Source organism: Myzus persicae, unplaced genomic scaffold (assembly GCF_001856785.1).
Source record: "Myzus persicae strain clone G006 unplaced genomic scaffold, MPER_G0061.0, whole genome shotgun sequence".
NCBI lineage: Eukaryota > Metazoa > Arthropoda > Insecta > Hemiptera > Aphididae > Myzus > Myzus persicae.
In genome coordinates this window covers 212,621-229,906 of record NW_019102654.1, presented here as the reverse complement: position 1 = coordinate 229,906, position 17,286 = coordinate 212,621, and the positions used below count along the sequence as shown (strand labels likewise).

The 17,286-nt window shown below is 29.2% G+C and overlaps 1 protein-coding gene across 1 annotated transcript; it reads right to left on the bottom strand.

The window, feature by feature from the left end:
• LOC111032872 (protein O-linked-mannose beta-1,2-N-acetylglucosaminyltransferase 1-like) lies at window positions 1-8,188 on the bottom strand. Its single transcript, XM_022313337.1, has 12 exons — window positions 7,507-8,188; window positions 7,208-7,420; window positions 6,370-6,543; window positions 5,278-5,641; window positions 4,975-5,189; window positions 4,826-4,896; window positions 4,380-4,694; window positions 3,999-4,230; window positions 3,271-3,536; window positions 2,803-3,121; window positions 1,557-1,729; window positions 1-1,296 (listed from the first exon to the last, which is right to left on the bottom strand). The coding sequence occupies exons 1-12, from the start codon at window positions 7,591-7,593 to the stop codon at window positions 1,209-1,211; spliced, it is 2,517 nt and encodes an 838-aa protein (XP_022169029.1). The 5' UTR covers window positions 7,594-8,188; the 3' UTR covers window positions 1-1,208.
• Between the last annotated feature and the right edge of the window lie 9,098 nt (window positions 8,189-17,286).

Below are 17,286 nucleotides of genomic sequence, written 5' to 3'. Positions count from 1 at the left end.
TATTATATAAAAATGGTGTTTATATTGCTATACTTAAATTGTAGTCTATGTATGAACAAAAAATATAATAAGACAGTAATAAAAAACATTTATTAATGTCAGTTTTATTAAAAATAAAAACTATACACAAATTAATGGGATGGGGGCAGTCTCTACAACCTTAATATAAAAATATAATTTAACTTTAACTTAAAAATAACAATAAAATACAACATATTTTATCTTTGAGGTCAATATAAAACAAATTTTTCATAAACACATTAAAAACAATAAAATAATTAGTTAATCATTGTGTTATTCTTGACATAAAATAACAAATATAATATATCTATATTATACAGTTAATAAAGTGAAAATCCCACAGTTTACTTTTAAAGTTGGGTTCCTATGATTGGTATACTTGCCAAATACACCTATAATCATATGGGCCAGTAATTCACATAGTTTCATTCATAATGTTCCAACAATTAGCACATTTGTCAAGTACATCAAAAAGTATATTATTTGCTTTTTCTTTAACAAATGCTACGTTTTCTGGAAACACACCAGTCACAAGTAATTTATTATATACGTGTACCATTTCAATGGTATTTTTAACATCCAAAAGTGACAAATTTTGGCAAGAACACAATTCATGAGAACCCAGCTTTAGCTAGGAAAATTAAATCAAATAAGAAATTGAAGCAGTCTCTACATTACAAATTAGGTTTAAAATACTATGTCGGCAGTTTTCTTTAGTTAGAACTGGAAGAAATGTACATAAAACTTAAAATAAAACATATAAAATGATTATAGAATTACAGAATTAAACGGAACATTTGCCCTGAGAGTTGGGAGGCGTGGTTATGCCAAACAGATCAAGAGAGATAGGTTAGGTACTGGTATGATAAAAGTGAGAGAAACGGAAGTATTGTTCCAAGGACAGCCAATTAGAGTGATTGTTCAAAACATTAATTAGATTAGGAGCCTCGTAATAAGCTTGCCAGGCATTATCATACTCAATAAACCTATGTTTATTTCTATAAGTCTATGACAATATTAGACAAGTATGTTTTTACAAAATAATAATAAATGAGATGATTAAAATTATACAATAGTAAAAACATTATAAAATTGTAATTGTAAACATTTAACATAGATATGTAATATATAATATAATGGTAATAACTACATAAAAAAGTAGTTTTCTTATCCTCGGCAGTTTAAGCCTACAGCATATCGTCTCCACCATCGTCATCTTCACCAACACCAATACTATTGTACCATAAAGCAGTAACATTCATTGGCTTGAATTTGCTATAATAAATAAGAAAATGATTTAGTTTAAAGAAGTTACAGTATTATGACATACCATGGAGGATAAAGAAGGCATTAAAATTAGGCACACCCCCCATCTCCCAACTATCCTTCATTTCATATTTAAATTCTAACATAATATACATGTACATAACACAAATAGTGATAATTTCCTTAAATATCAATAAATACTTAACCAGAATAACAATGAATATAATGGTACATTAATTATTAGTTATTAAAACATTTGTAAAACTTACCAAAAGTGTGAAAATGGGCAACTTATGATAAATAATTCAGAACCGCTTTTAATATGTGTTGGAATTCCTTCTTCATCTGCATTTGTTCCGTCATCTTGATTATCTGTATTAAGATATAGCCGCCACAGTCCCTTGTAATGCCCTCTAATGTCTAAGTCCCATATACCTAGGCACTAAATATACAAGCAAATATAGTTATATTCTATAATATATTTAAACATAGCTTATAACAGTTGAGAGCATTGAATGATGTTAACACAATTATTAGGCAATTTATAAGATTATCAGCTATTTTGGTATTTATAGTACATGCAAGCATGCATGTACATAAGTCAATAACACATAATTTAATGATAATTCAGCAGCTTGGCAACATTCACACATACTGAGAATCTCTGCATGGGTCAAAGCATAATACATAATGTAGTCAACTTTCTTCTGTTTATTTGTCCTTCACGCCTAATTATTTTCGATCTGTTATTCTTGTCCTATACCTCCATATTGCTGTTCCTCATTTCTCTTTTTCAAAGCCACCTTTTTTTTTAGCGCCATTCAGTATTTTATCTATCCATCTCTTTTCCAGTCTTCCTCAACTTGCCTCTCCTGCTAAATTTATTTTCATAGCTGCTCTCACTGCTTCCGAGTCATTACTTCTCATAACATGTTAAAACCATCTAAACTTATTCTCCCTCATTTTGTCTATAAATGGTGCCACTCCTACACTATGCCCAATTAATTCATTTATTATTCTACAGTTATATTTACCTTAGCATTCTCATCTTTGTTATATTCACCCTCATGTTCTGTTTTAATATGTTATTGTCTATTGCCAAACACTGCGATCTATATAGCTTGCCCGACCTCACAACTGTGGTGTAAAATTTTATATTATAATCTCAAAAACATTCTCTTGTCATATAAAATGCCTGACACTTCTCTTCACTTTATCCGTTTGCACATAATCTTATTTCTGATGCCATCCTCAAAACCACAATTATTTAGTAACACCAATCCTAAGTACTTCACACTACACCATCCCTAACAGTCCCGTTCACCATTCCAAGTTAAAAAATAAATAAATACAAATACATTTCATTCAATATAAATTATAATGAAAAACATTTTAACTATGTGTAATTTACTAAGTTTAGTCAGGCTTTTAGGTCTAAATTGATTAAAGTATTAACCACCTTCAATTCTGTTAATAACCATTAAACAAACTATTTTTCAACATTTACTTATTTACCTTTGCCAAAGGAGTCCAAGCAACATTTGCTGTATTTCTATTGCCACCAGATGGATCTTCCATTTTTATATATAATATAAATAATTTCTTAGACCTAATTGTATTATCACTATTCATCATTTCATCAATAACAAAAAATTCTTCATCTGATTGATAATAGTTTCTGTTTCCGGCATCCTGCATTCTTCTGTTATCATTATGTCTTCTACCTTCATTATTCCACTGTTTTTTTCGACATGGCCACCTACTGTGGTCTAACAGTTGGCCTTCTGTCATGATCCTACGTTCCATCCACCCAAGGTATGCTATTCGAGTCATCCTAAAAACATAACACATACAATTTTATTCCGTATACTCATCTATAAGCATTGTAGAATAACAAATTCAAACTAATTAATATATGAGAAAATAAACCAGTAAATATCATAATACAAAAAATATTATTTAATTTTAGTAAAATATACTGACTTGTCAATGTTTTTAAAACGAATCAGGCCCCCTCCATCATCATATTCTCCTCCAGTTCCACCACTATGAGATCCAGCACTTCCTCCATTTGTAGCAGCATTAGGGTTGTAGAATGCGTGACGACCAAAGTATGTACGTTGAAAGTATGGATTCACGTTAACAGAACGAGATGATCCAAAATGATATGTTCTGCTAACTTCTGGTACTATACATTGTCTACCACGCTGAACTTTAGTTGATCGCATCCACATATCCCAATCCCAGGGCTAAACAATCATATTGATATCAGTTAGTTTTTAGTTGACAGCAGAAGTAATTGATGTGTTTATGGTCCAAGTTAAACAAAAATAACCTATTTTATTTTATTATTAGAAAAAGGTAATGAAATACAGTTGAATTTCAGTATCTATAAATTCTTGAATAAATAAAATTCCCCTTCAAATAACAATAATATTTAATGATTTTGAAAATTCAACATTTTTAGTAAGTCAAATTTTTTTCCTCCTCATGAACTTTAAGTCACCGAGAGTCGACTGTATTAACTATTAACATCAAACAGGAAAAAATTAATTCATTATTACAGCAATAAACCTATTAAAACAATTGCCTTGCAAAATAAAAAAGACAAGGTGATTTAAAAACAAAACTAAGAAATTTAACGAATTTATGAAGACATATTATAAAATTACGAATCTAAAAAATATATAAAGAAAATAGCATAAACTAACTTTTTCTACTGTTGGCCATTCTGATTCTAATTGGTCTTTGTACAAGGATCTTTTAAGCATCCATCCTAATCCTGGCATCCAATCGACCCGGTATAAAACATCTGGTCGACTAGCAGTATGCTCATATCCCTGGTCATTCCATGCAGACACACAGTACAGCGATCCAGAACCACTACCACCATCTGTAGAGTCGTCAGCTACTGCCAATAGTGGAAGAGTCTGACTGAAGAAGCTAAGCAACACAACAAATATTTCACATTAATACAAGAGAGTATAAATCAACAGTTAACTTCATACAATGTTAATACCAAGCTAATTTTCTTATCATCAGTAAATTATAATGTTCAATAAAATATTTAGAAGAATAATATAAGCAGACACCTAAAAAAGTCAACGGAAACATCAAGGTCGTCTTCCAACACAATAGCATAATCAGCCTGTGGGAACAGTGAACCAAATGTGTTTGTTAAGGCTGATTTATAATGCTGTGTTACTCGACGGCGACGTGAATTAGAATTGCTTGCAATTTGCCCTCCACCAACACCACTGGCCGAATCTCCTACAGCAGGCATATGTTGCACAGCCCTCACACCCAACAGCCGAGCCACTTCAACTGGTTCATCATAATATCCGTCTACATGAACAGTAACCATATGTCGTTGAACACCTCGAGCATTCAGCACAGATTTTAGTGTCCTTTAAATCACAATTATACAGAATATACTAAAATTAAACTTCCACAACAATATAATATAAAAAAGTAAGTAATACATAATCAGCATATAATATAAATCACTTAGTATGTCTACAAAGAATAATTATAATACCTGTAAAGATAGTCAGCTCGATTACCAGCTACTATTACCACAGGCACTCTGTCAATATTTGAATCAGGTATCTGCATACAAATAATTCAAATTATTATATGACCTAATGGGTAATTTTTCCTATTTCAATAAAAATATTCTACACTCACAGGCAATGGATGGAAGTCTAGAGGAGCAGGATGTACGCAGCTACATACATCACCATAGCCCTCGATACGGCTACAGAATCGTTGTCGCCGTGCCAGTGGTGATTCAACTATAACATCATCATCAATAATGGAGCCACTGTCCACAAAATCACCACCATCATCATTGTTATCTTCGGAAGCACCAGCTGTTATCCACGAATCACACCACTCGTCATCTACAAATCAATAATTAATGTAAGGTATAGAAAAATTAAATGTTAAATAAACTGGGTGATTATGCTTAAGTTATACATAAATACTCACTTTGATTGTTATGACTACGATTTACATCAAGTGGAACTTGTACGCGCAGTAAAACATCAGTGCCCCAAGAAGATATAGCTGGTACACTCTTACTATTATGTTGTAAGACTAAGCTCGGGTTGCTATTATAGCTCTCTCCGTATACACGACCACCAATACCATCAACATTTCTCTCTCCTTCTGGATCATTGTTATGATGTTTGGCTACCATTGCCCACATATCACGCCAACCAAGTTCATACAGCCACAATGATCCACCTGCAGCAGATCCAGATCCACTTCTACTAGCACTAGCACCGCTTGCGCCAGTATGCATTTGCATAGCACGCCTACCTTCGTTGGTGAGGTGGAATGATGCTTCATCCTAATAAGTAGTATAGAAAGATTAAATTAAATTTAAAAAATAAGTCCAAATTGACAAACACTAAAATTCCAAAGTTTTACTTAGCTGACACGGTATAAATATATTGACAGTAATTTAACATGCATGAAAACTTAAGAAGCTTACATATTACAAGTTTTATTTATATTTGTTATTAAAATAAGCAATCATTAATAAATACTGGAGTCAAAATGTCATTTCTTTATATTAACTAAAATTAGGTAGGTTGCACACGACAATGTATGTGACGCTAATTGACAAACTGACTTGAATATATAACATACAAATTTAGTGATAGTTAATGCCATCTAAATCAACAGCTATATGTTTTACTTATTAACAACTAAAAACAGGAATTGTACTTAAAATTTCTTTTTATAATTATGTCTACCTATTATTTCTAATCTTATACACTCAATTTTTCACTTTGTGGGGGTTTTTATGTTACTTTTTGAGCACAATTAGCTATTCTACGATTTTCATTGTTTTTAATACATACAAGTAATTTTCATAATTGAATCGAGCAAATTTATTACTATTATTAATAACTACAATTTTAAACTTTATAATAGTCAATACAAGTTACAACTTAAACAAAAAGGATAAGTTTGGAGCTTGTATATTAAAATTTATTGGATAAATGTGTGAATAAGAATTTTGAATAATAATAATTGTGAAATAATGAAATATAATATATGGCCAGTACTAACTTTAACAGCAAATATCATTATACGGCCAGAGGACACACGATGCAAAAAACCAATGAGCGGTTCATCATCCATGTATGTATCAAATACCCGTTGAGCCATCACCATACCAGTGTGTTGATTCAAGACAACAACATGCATGCCTCTATTGTTTAATGGATCACTATCATCAATCACCTGAAAATAAATAAATAAATATATATTTTTTTTTACTAATTTTATTTTATGCAAAGAAAATATCAGAGCTTTGTTAGGTTTCTCTCTTTGAACCTTGCGCAATATAGCAAATTTGCATTCCGCAAAACCAATTTTTGTTATTATCTTTAATATTAAATTTGAGTATATTATCTGTGTTTGTATGTTCTGTTTTTATGATTTAAATTTTTCTGCAATGAGTATGTGGTATATGAACATTTTTAAATTATAATAATTTACGCACTTATAATTTGCATACAATTCTTACAACCTATATTATGCTATAAAATTTTGAATTTGTGTTCCACTTTAATATTAAATAATTTTAAAATGTACCGTATTATGATAACCAAAACAATAATATACTAAATTATATTATATCAATCATTATTAAAACTAAATATTTTCAAATTCAGATAAATTCAATGATAATAAACTATCAACTTTGGGCATTGAGTCAACACTGTTAACATACAATTTTAATTCATTACTGAAATTCGCATTATGCAATTCAAAAGTTTGCATTAGCGAAACACACTGGTTCATTATTATTTTCGATAATTAATTGTAATCAAATAATTTTCAGTTTTCTAGTATTATATATTTTAAGCTAGAACAATATCAATGTAAATAATATGTAAATTACCGTTGCATCGTCAACACATATCCTCACGCGGTTTTTACTAGACAGTACCTCTATAGATATGTACTTTGCTGTATCACCTTGAACCCATTTACTACTGTTGTTGTAACCAATACCTACTGCAGAAGTTGCAGGGTCAACATGGTGGTTAGCGGTGAGCAAAGTCAGTATCACGTTGACCAGGACAAACAGGATGACAGAACACACGAGTAACACCTGTAAGTGAAACAGACATTAGACATGCTGTTTGGTTAAATATGATACTGTAATGCTACAGCTTCAATGAACTGGCAGATACTCACCCTGACACGTTTCCAGCAACAACAGTTTCGACGCATGGCCGCCGCTGCCATGGTTTTTGTATACATGCGCACAGAGAAATCGCTCATTGCTACGGTTTCACCAGACCACTATAGAGGCGTTTTCTTCCGCACAGGACTATATTCGCCACCACATCACTCGGAATAGTCGAAACAAAAGCACGTGCGATGGTACGTGAAACCGGTGTTTGGGTGTTGTCTTTCCAAAAATATTTCGCGCTAGGTGTTCCTACTTTATCTCTTCCGATTTGTGTCGAGTAGCGCTCGGTACGTAAGTTTTTTTCCGCCGATTCAATCCACCGCGCAAAAATCCATGAGACGGACGCGGTAACGACGGTCGACGATAGGAAATATTATCCTGATCTTACCGGTTACTCAATAGTTAGTAATCACAATACGGTTGGTCATTAGACCATCTCCACCACCGCCACCGACGCCGAAGATCGTCGTTTGTGCCCGTCAGTACGATGCGTCGCTGCGGACGGATCGGTAGCCACAAAGATTACGTCATGTCCACAGGGATCGTACGTACCTTGTGGTATTATAGTGTCTTCGACTGTTTCCGATTCAACAACAACAACAACAACAATAATAATATCAGTTTAGTCATTCGCGCGGTGAGTAGTCTAGAGTGTTGATAACAGTAGATTGTAAGCAACATCTTTACCCACACGCTTTGTTGTCGCGGCTGATAAGAGTGAGACGAGCAAGAGACCGGATGGCCAACTCCGACAGATGTCGCGTCAAGTAATGCATATTGAAGCCTCCACGGTGAAGACACCTACAGAGTGGGTAGTGGATAGTTGGTACTGCTTAGTGGGTAGAGTGGGTACTACTCTACGGTGAAGAGAGTCACCCTAACTCCAGTAGTCTTGTTATAATATTATATTTATCTATCCATATTATTGGTATTCACTATAAATAAAGGTACTATTTTTTAGATTCTGAGCGATGAATGTATTGATTTCACGATGATGTTTATTTAAAGAAAAAACAATTTTGTGACCGCGTACCCAACTAAGTAGTCAAAATAATGATTCGATTTTCACCTTCAGTATCTTGTCCAATATTTTCGATTTTTATTAGTGTTTTTTAAATTAATGCCGATAAAAAATTTTGGCTCGGTCAAAAAACTTGAAAATGTAATACAAAGTTACTCTTAAGTTTTTGTTAGTAGAAATTTAAAAAAAGTTGAGCATAATAGAAATGAATAAAAATTGTCTATGTATACATAAGATTTGAAAATTTAATAGAAGAGTCCCCATAAGTTTTCCTACACATTTACCTAATAAAAAAAAGTTTGCCGAAAAGTCAAATACATTTTTTATGAGCGTTTGAAGTTTGGCATTAGATATTCACCCGTACACCGTAAAAGTTAACAAATTCTCATAGAGTGATTTTGTTATTTTGTTGTGATCAAATCGAAAATTGTTATAAAAATTTAATAGTCGTAGGTACTTGAAGTCTTGAAACGTTCACAATCTCAAAGTATAAAAACCAGGTGGTTATTAGTTATATAGATAGGTGTTTTACAGTAATTTATTTACAAATATACTTATATGAATAATAACTACATTAAACAGTAGGGTGATGGTGATACGTATTATTTATTAGACTAATTCTAATAGTAACTATAAGAGCTAATTATTTAGGTTTACAACTTTGGTATGTGTTGTACAAGTTTGTTGCTTGAAAGGACGTCGCACCCGCGTGTGTTGTCTCAGTCTTACACACGAACAAACAACATAGCTAATTTTCGTTCATTACTTTCAATAATATGCTGTTAGTTTTGATACTATAGTGAATTTACCTAAATTATCAAACCTGTAGGTAAGAACTTTATTTGTGTTCTCTCTTTGTTTTTACGATATTTTAATTTTTAAGTGAATTATGAGCATTTAAAAATATTAATACTTTTCCATACTTAGAACTTACTTAAAAATTTAAATATCATAAAAAACCAACTAGAGTACACAGGTAATGGGTAACGCTCTGCTGTACATTAGGTATTTATAGGTGTCTAGAGAATGATTGTAATATATTATGTGTTAAATTTTTAATTTGAATTCAATTAAAAAACAGTTCATTTCATAGAAAAATGATTTTGAGCGAAGAGTGAAGACTGCATGTTAACCTATAATATCACTAAGTATAATTGATGATATTATTGTGATTATAAAGTAATTAATTTTACTATTAGGTATTAGCACTGCAGCTGTAAATTCATTTTCGCCAAAAAATTATATATGAAAATGTCAATATAATAATAAAAAATATATAATAAAATATAATAATTTACTCTAAAAGATCCACAAAATACGAATAATATTTTTTAATTATAACAAAATAACTAAAATCGTTATTCTTTGATTTAATATGTAATTTAACTAATATTAAATTAACAATTTTTTTATTTTTTATACTTACAATATTACTTTATAATTCAAAACTTATAAAAATAAATAAATATATATATATATGACTATATGGATCTTTAATATTTCCAAACTGCTAGTATAACTATTCTTATGAGGAATACTTGTATTGAATTTTCAAGCATTTCAAACCAATGAAAAAAATTGTAATTTTATTTATAGAAAATAAAACTAAAAATATTGAAAATCTCAAATAGTTCATAGAAATCGCTAATACATAAATATTTGGTGAAAATTACTATAGTATCTACTATTTTTTTGGAGTTACACTAAAAACAAAATCGATTATTTCAAAAGCTGGTTGTGTGTAAAAATCTCTGATTTTTCTTAATCTTTTGTATTTGTTTTTACTGATACTTTTGAAAACTATCGGTAAAACCAGAAAAGACGCTGTTGAAGAAAATCAAAGAATTTTTACTGTTATAAAACGTGATGACAGAAACACTCACACACACATCATTGTAAAATCATCGGCTCAGAACCTAAAATAAATGTAAATACAATTTTTTTAAAAATATTTCTCATGTATTTGTTGGGGGCAAGTGTACCATACTGAAGACAGTAAATATTTGTTGACTTTTGTGGTGTAATTATTGTTCCTACAAAAATGATAATGTTATAATAATATATTATCGAGGTTTGACGTTTGTAAAGACTATAGACAGATATAAGATTATACCTAGTTGTAGTTAAAAGTCACTTGATCTACCTAAAATATAAAATATGTTAGTACTATTTGAAAAATAATTCAATATTACTGCTTAGTACTTACTTACATAGTATAACATCTTATCAGTAGCAAAAGACAATACCTATTTGTAATATATAAGTATTAAATCATCTGGTTAATAATTTGCATAATTAAAATTATTACTAACTTATAATTTCAAGGTTAAGAGGAGAGGACGCCACACCGGCATGAGTTGTTTCGGTCTCACAAACGTACAACATAGTAGTTGTTTTGAGCGAAATAGAATCACTGAAGCTAAGCAACCAAATATTCACACTTTAAACAATAGAACATTTACTGTGCGACTTAGTCTTTATTTTTCGATATCACAAATACAAGAAAAGTTATTTAAGCTTGAAATAATTAATTTTTAAATAGTAAGAACTTTTCTTGTATTTGTGATATCGAAAAATAAGAACTATAAATACTCAGTAAATGTTCTTCTCTTAATAGTTTAAAAATTTGGCTGGTTAGCTTTGCCTAAGATAACCTAACCTAACCTAAGATAAGTTACGGCTAAGATTCTTGGAAATCTGTAAGGTAGGTATATACGAGCAGTCACACGTTCCTATATTTTGGGATCACAAAAGTTTTAACATGAAAATCCTAAGTCTTTTTCCTTATTCTTTTTTCTAGGTTATGTACGAAATGGATTTTCGAATTGTTATATTGTTGAATTTGTATAGTATACCAAATTTATTTTCTTTTCTTTTCAAATATTACTATTACTTAAGTGTTACTAAAAAAAATTTATTTCCTACAAAACACAGATATGAAAGATAAGAAGCGAGCAATTTCAAATATTTTTTCAAAATTAAAATTGGAAATTTGAAGCATATTTTTTTCTTCAGCTTATTGGTTTAAATACACAAAAAACTTCTAGCTTTCCACAGCCTTAATAAATTCTCGTTGGAAATATTATTCAGCTGCCGTTCATCAGTATATTTTATTATATACTATTTATGCATATATTAAACACATTTAAAAGCAAATTCGGTGAATTCGAAAGAGAATTAACAAATATTCTACTGGCATCCTCTCAATACTTATGTTTTACAGTAGGTAATCTATTGGTTTATTTGTTCGACTCCATTATAATAACTTACCATATAATTCTTAAGTTTTTATACTTAAACGCAAGGCCGGGCAAGTATGAATATTTTTTTTAAAACACAGTTGAGTTAAGTTAATGTTTCATCAATAACAAAAAGTTCAATGTTAAAAGTTAATTTTTTTTATTTATGCGTACTTTATTTTTTACCAACCCAAAATTATCGGGTAGAACCATTATACAGTATTTCCATATAAGTTATAATGAAAAAATGAAAAATTTTAAACTTTAATAAATTCACGGTAAATATTTTTTGACATGATGATGAAAAATATGAAATAGACTCAAATAGTGAAATGTAATAAAACTAAAAACAAAATAAATAAATAAAACTATTACTCCTTAAAATAAAAATTAACCTGATGTTAATTAAAAAAGAAACTTAGAAAGTTAATAGTTAAGATAATGAAAATCAAAAAGTAACTAGTTGAGTTAAAAAGTTAAAACAAAATAAACTTAATAAATCAATTCAGTTAAAATAATAGTTAATAATAATGAGTCGCGTGAGTAATCAATGATAATAATAATAACTATTTTAATAGTCATATATCTATGTCATTGTTTACGTCATAATAATTTATCATTATAAGTATAAGTTATAACTAATGAGTAATGTGGTTTGCCGATTATGACCTACTATATGCATTAAAAACAAAATTATTATTTGTAGGTAGTAGGTTAGGTTATCTTAAAGAGACGAAGAGTAGGTATATCTGTAAGGCTATAACAGTAACATAAATATTTAAAACTTGTACATAATATTATTTAATTTTAAGTTGTTTCTTGTTATCTTTATGTATAAGATATTACAATTTTATTATCCTAAACAAATGCCTATAATTGTTACAGTGGAAAGTAATTGACTCATCAAAAAAATTTGATATATCCAAGCTTGGGAAAGTTAACGGCTTTTCTTAACTCAGTTAACTAACTTTTTTTTTCAATTTATAGAAATTTGTAGGTAATACATTTATAAAGTTAAATACTTAGTAATTTTAGTTTAAACTTAAATACTAACTGAAATCAATTTAATTTACAAAGAATATTATTCTTAATTTTTATAAAATAATCATTCCCATTTCAAATTACAGAAATTATTCATAATTACATATTTTATTTTATTTCTCATAATAATAATGACCTACTTAAAATCATCTTCAAAAAAAAAATCTGGTAATGAAAAGTCACCTCGGCGATTGAAATGTGAAGTGCGATCCTGGAGTCGTTTTGGTGAAACATGTTTTTGCACCTATACCTGTATACCTACAATATATATACATAGTAGGTATTGTGTGTATAATGTACTATGTACACAACTCAAATATATAATATACTGTAGATACCTACTTTACCAATTTTGATGAATTATTTCGACAGAGTAATAATTATTTGTGATTATAATTTACATTCAAATAATATAGGGATATAATTTTTATAATTACATAATACGAGTATATTATGTCAGTAATATGGATAACATATTATTATATATTCAACGTTTCAGCGAAACTCGTTTCTGGTTAGGTAGAGTTTTGATTTATTTCTAGAGGAAAATAATATAATTGAATTCTGCTATTTACCTATATTAAATGAATGATAATGTAGTGGTCATAGCTGATACTTACTGCATTATTGTCAATATAACAATAAGCAATATTTTATTTTGAGTGCAAGTTTCGAGATTCTTATTACTTAATATATTTTTTTTCGCTCCTTAATAAAATCAGTATTTTTCTCCTATAGAAACATTAGCAAAAAAAACTTTTTAACTTCTCAAGCTTGAAACTGAATAAAAACTATATCCAAGATCTTGGTATTTCTGTAAGTTCAATAGGTACATATATATTAGGGAGGGCCCAGTAAGTGACGACAAGCACAATTTTTTAGTAGGTTTTACAACTAACGAATCTATGTTAACCTAACCTAACCGTAGTGGGTGTAATAAGTGTAATGTTTTTATGTGATACTAAATAACAGTGTTTCTAATGCTTTTTAGTGGTTTTATGATCTACCAATACAATTTTTTTATTGTTGATAATTCGTATTTTTTATTATTTCATATTTTCTTAGCATTTTACTGTGTACAATTTGGAACTTTACTGAAACAAGTCGTCAGTTTATTATCTTGCAGTAAAGAATATTAATGTGTATTATTATAATGGACGTTTTACGTTACAGCGAATAGTATCCACGAGGCTATCTGAAATATAATACGTGGAAATAAAGTCACGGAACAAAAATATAAATAGCCACAGTAACAGCATCTATATATTGTTAATTCCTTCATGACTTAGAACGGGGTTGGGGGCGGACATGAACAGCCCACTTCGACCCCTGTGAACACGTCACTGCCAGTAGTGCACGGTAGGTTTGTAAAAGTTCTGAATAAGTATTGGAAATCATTATACATGTATAATATATAAAATGAATCCAGCCATTTTGATAAAAAATATTATATTATTATTTTGTATATTTATAGTGGTAGGGTATTATATAATATTTATACATAATTTAGAGTTCATCTCTACAAGCTCTATATCAAACACAACCACTTCTTAAACTTAGAAAGTTATACTAGACGCATTTGAATACTTAAAAGAAATTAATAATTTAACTTATCACAATAATATCATATACATTTGTTATACAAGTTAATCTTTTGGAAATATGAAAATAAAGCCTAATAACTAACAGTCAAACTGTTTCGACGAAATTTCGGATAGATAGCTAGAGTATAGTTTTAATTAAGCTCCGTTTAGAAATCTGTTTAATCTATATTGTTGCTTTCGGTTGTTTTATCACGGCCCCGTAGGTACCCACAGCCTCCATATTAATATTCGGTTTTTGTCCAATCAGGATTTTTATTTTTATTTAAAACATAACACAAATGGTACCACTTGGTGAAAACAATAATAATTTAATGCGTCAAGTAAATTATGTGATGATTGATGATTAAAAAAAATTGTTCAAATTTCAAAGACTAGAAGACATAACCTGCAGAGACGAGTTGAGGAGATATTTGTCTACGTTGACACTAGGCGCTAATATAACTGATCACTTAAAGTTTTGAATTTTTCAAAATACGATCATTTTTTGCTTAGGCAAATACCAAAGAGTATAAGTTATAAGTTATAACCATTATGTAAATATATAATCATACTACATGAACAACGATTTTGATTCGGATATAACTTAATTAGACACTATTACACCAACACAAATTGTTCAAGTCAAATCAACGAGGTACGCCCGACGGCTGTAATAATAATACCTAGGTATAGATGTTTGAACATATATTATAGTATAATAATATAATAATTTAAATCTGTATTGAATATTAGCAGATATATACGCATCTGGTATTATTTAGACATTTGGTACATTGACCGCCGGCCGCGATCGCCTTGCTGTAGATATTAATTTTTATGTTTTTAATCGAATACATCGAATATGAGCATGTATAAGCAATATTATTAATAACATTGGTTTACATATTTTGTAGTATTATATTAAAGGTTGGTTAATGTTTTAATAATGCTAATGTTTTTTCGATAATAATTCAAAAATGTTTTTATGTAAAAAATTGAATACACAGTTAAAACAAGAAATTACTTATTCTCATTTCCATAACATATAGGTAATAATATTTTAATATGCAATCAAACTGTAAACGTGGTAAACCTCATTCTGTATGACCTTATTCTGGAAACTAACATATTTACTCAATTATTCAAACATAATAACAGCCAATAAAGAAAATAAGTAGTACAAATTATATTTCAAAAACATGAGTAAAACTGTTTTATAATAGTTTATGGAGAGTAAGTTTGTTTGTTTATGAGAAATTAATATATCTATGAATAATAAATACCCTATTTCGTATAGATTTATAGGTATTATTAACTTGAAAATTTATCTATTAGACTGACCATTTTAATGACATTATGTGACTTTATTTATCGGAAAATATTTTTTAGTGAGTAAGTACAGTGGAGATGTTTAATGATTAGAAATCGAATATACATAGAGTAATATTTGAGACTTCCATCTATTTTTTAAAATGTCAACAAGCACCAGTTCCTATACAAATATTCGCCATTTATGTGTCATCGCTTTTAAATTCAAGGTCACTCATTATAGCAGACAATTTATTTCTCATAATAGCCACTTTAAATGTAATTGAATAGTCATTGTGTTTCAGAGGAAAATTTAATACCACCAAGTATACCACCAAGTACATATTGCTACTTATAATTTAATTTTAAATGTATAATACCTCAATATATACAAATGTATAGAAGTTTAAACGAGCAAAGGTGTGAACCAATTTACTAAGCATTTAGTGATAAATAATAATATTATGAAACATTTCACAATTTAAACCCCTTATTTTATTAGGTGATTTGTTTATAGTTTGTACAACATTACATTAGGTATAGTAAACACTAAGGTTTATATAATATAGTAGTAGTACATATTATACCGTATACCGCAGTAAAAATAATGATGTGTATTGGATTTCATTCTCGATAGGTATCGATATCCTACATGACGTGGTGACGAGCACGTTTTGTTTAGTCTAGTGTTTTGACCCATATTACCACTTACGTTTAATTAAGCTAATCGTTATGGTAAACTATCTCCGAAAGATGAGCTATGACCACACGGCAAAACGTTAGACTAAACAAAACAAAACATATTATATTCCACTATGATCACTACATCGTAATATTATTTAATTAGTATGATAACTGCAAGGTATGTCACATAATCGAATAATTTTTTAAAATGAAAAAAAAACCATAAATATATTGATGAGCTATTGTTTATATTTTTTTATTAAGTTCTATGTTACAATAACTATTTCTTTTAACTTAAAGAAATTAAAGAATGTCTACTAGCTAAAATATTATGCAAGTAACGAGTTGGTAATTTTCGTTATTTCTTTTAATACATTGTATATTATATTGTATTAATGTAATAATAAAAAATCTTTCAACAAAAAAAAAAGATGCCAGAAAATTTCACTCTATAATTAATGTCAATAGGTAGGAGGAACCCAACTTTCTATTTACATAGTTATTATAGGTAGGTATCTAATAGTTATTAAAGTATTTGTTAGATAAACTATGTATCATTAATTATTTAGAAAAATCCACGATTTAAAAAAAACCGGCTGTAATAACGCTCCTTTTTTAATACAGACTATCGATATTATTCTATGTATATATTGCAGTAATGCTATACCTTTACTTATTACTAGGTAGATTAGGGGCTTATAATAATAGCCCAAATACACTCAAATAGACATGTTAGTTTTATATTTATTTGTAATTTGAATTATTTTTATTTTGTATAATTTATTATATTCATTAAATATTATTGATATAAGATCCTTCAAAAAAAAATATAATGAGTCAATGTATTTAGAAGACTGTTGTCGTGGTGGGAAGAAGCGAAAATCGTATATAGCATTGAAAAGCGCA

What these genes read in the sequence shown, in the direction of transcription:
- LOC111032872 (XM_022313337.1), bottom strand. Translation starts at nt 7,593, where the DNA reads ATGAGCGATTTCTCTGTGCGCATGTATACAAAAACCATGGCAGCGGCG. An exon ending in TATGTGTTGACGATGCAACG is followed by an intron (nt 6,544 to 7,207) that starts GTAATTTACATA and finishes ATTTATTTTCAG; the next exon opens with GTGATTGATGATAGTGATCC. An exon ending in TAATGATATTTGCTGTTAAA is followed by an intron (nt 5,642 to 6,369) that starts GTTAGTACTGGC and finishes ACTACTTATTAG; the next exon opens with GATGAAGCATCATTCCACCT.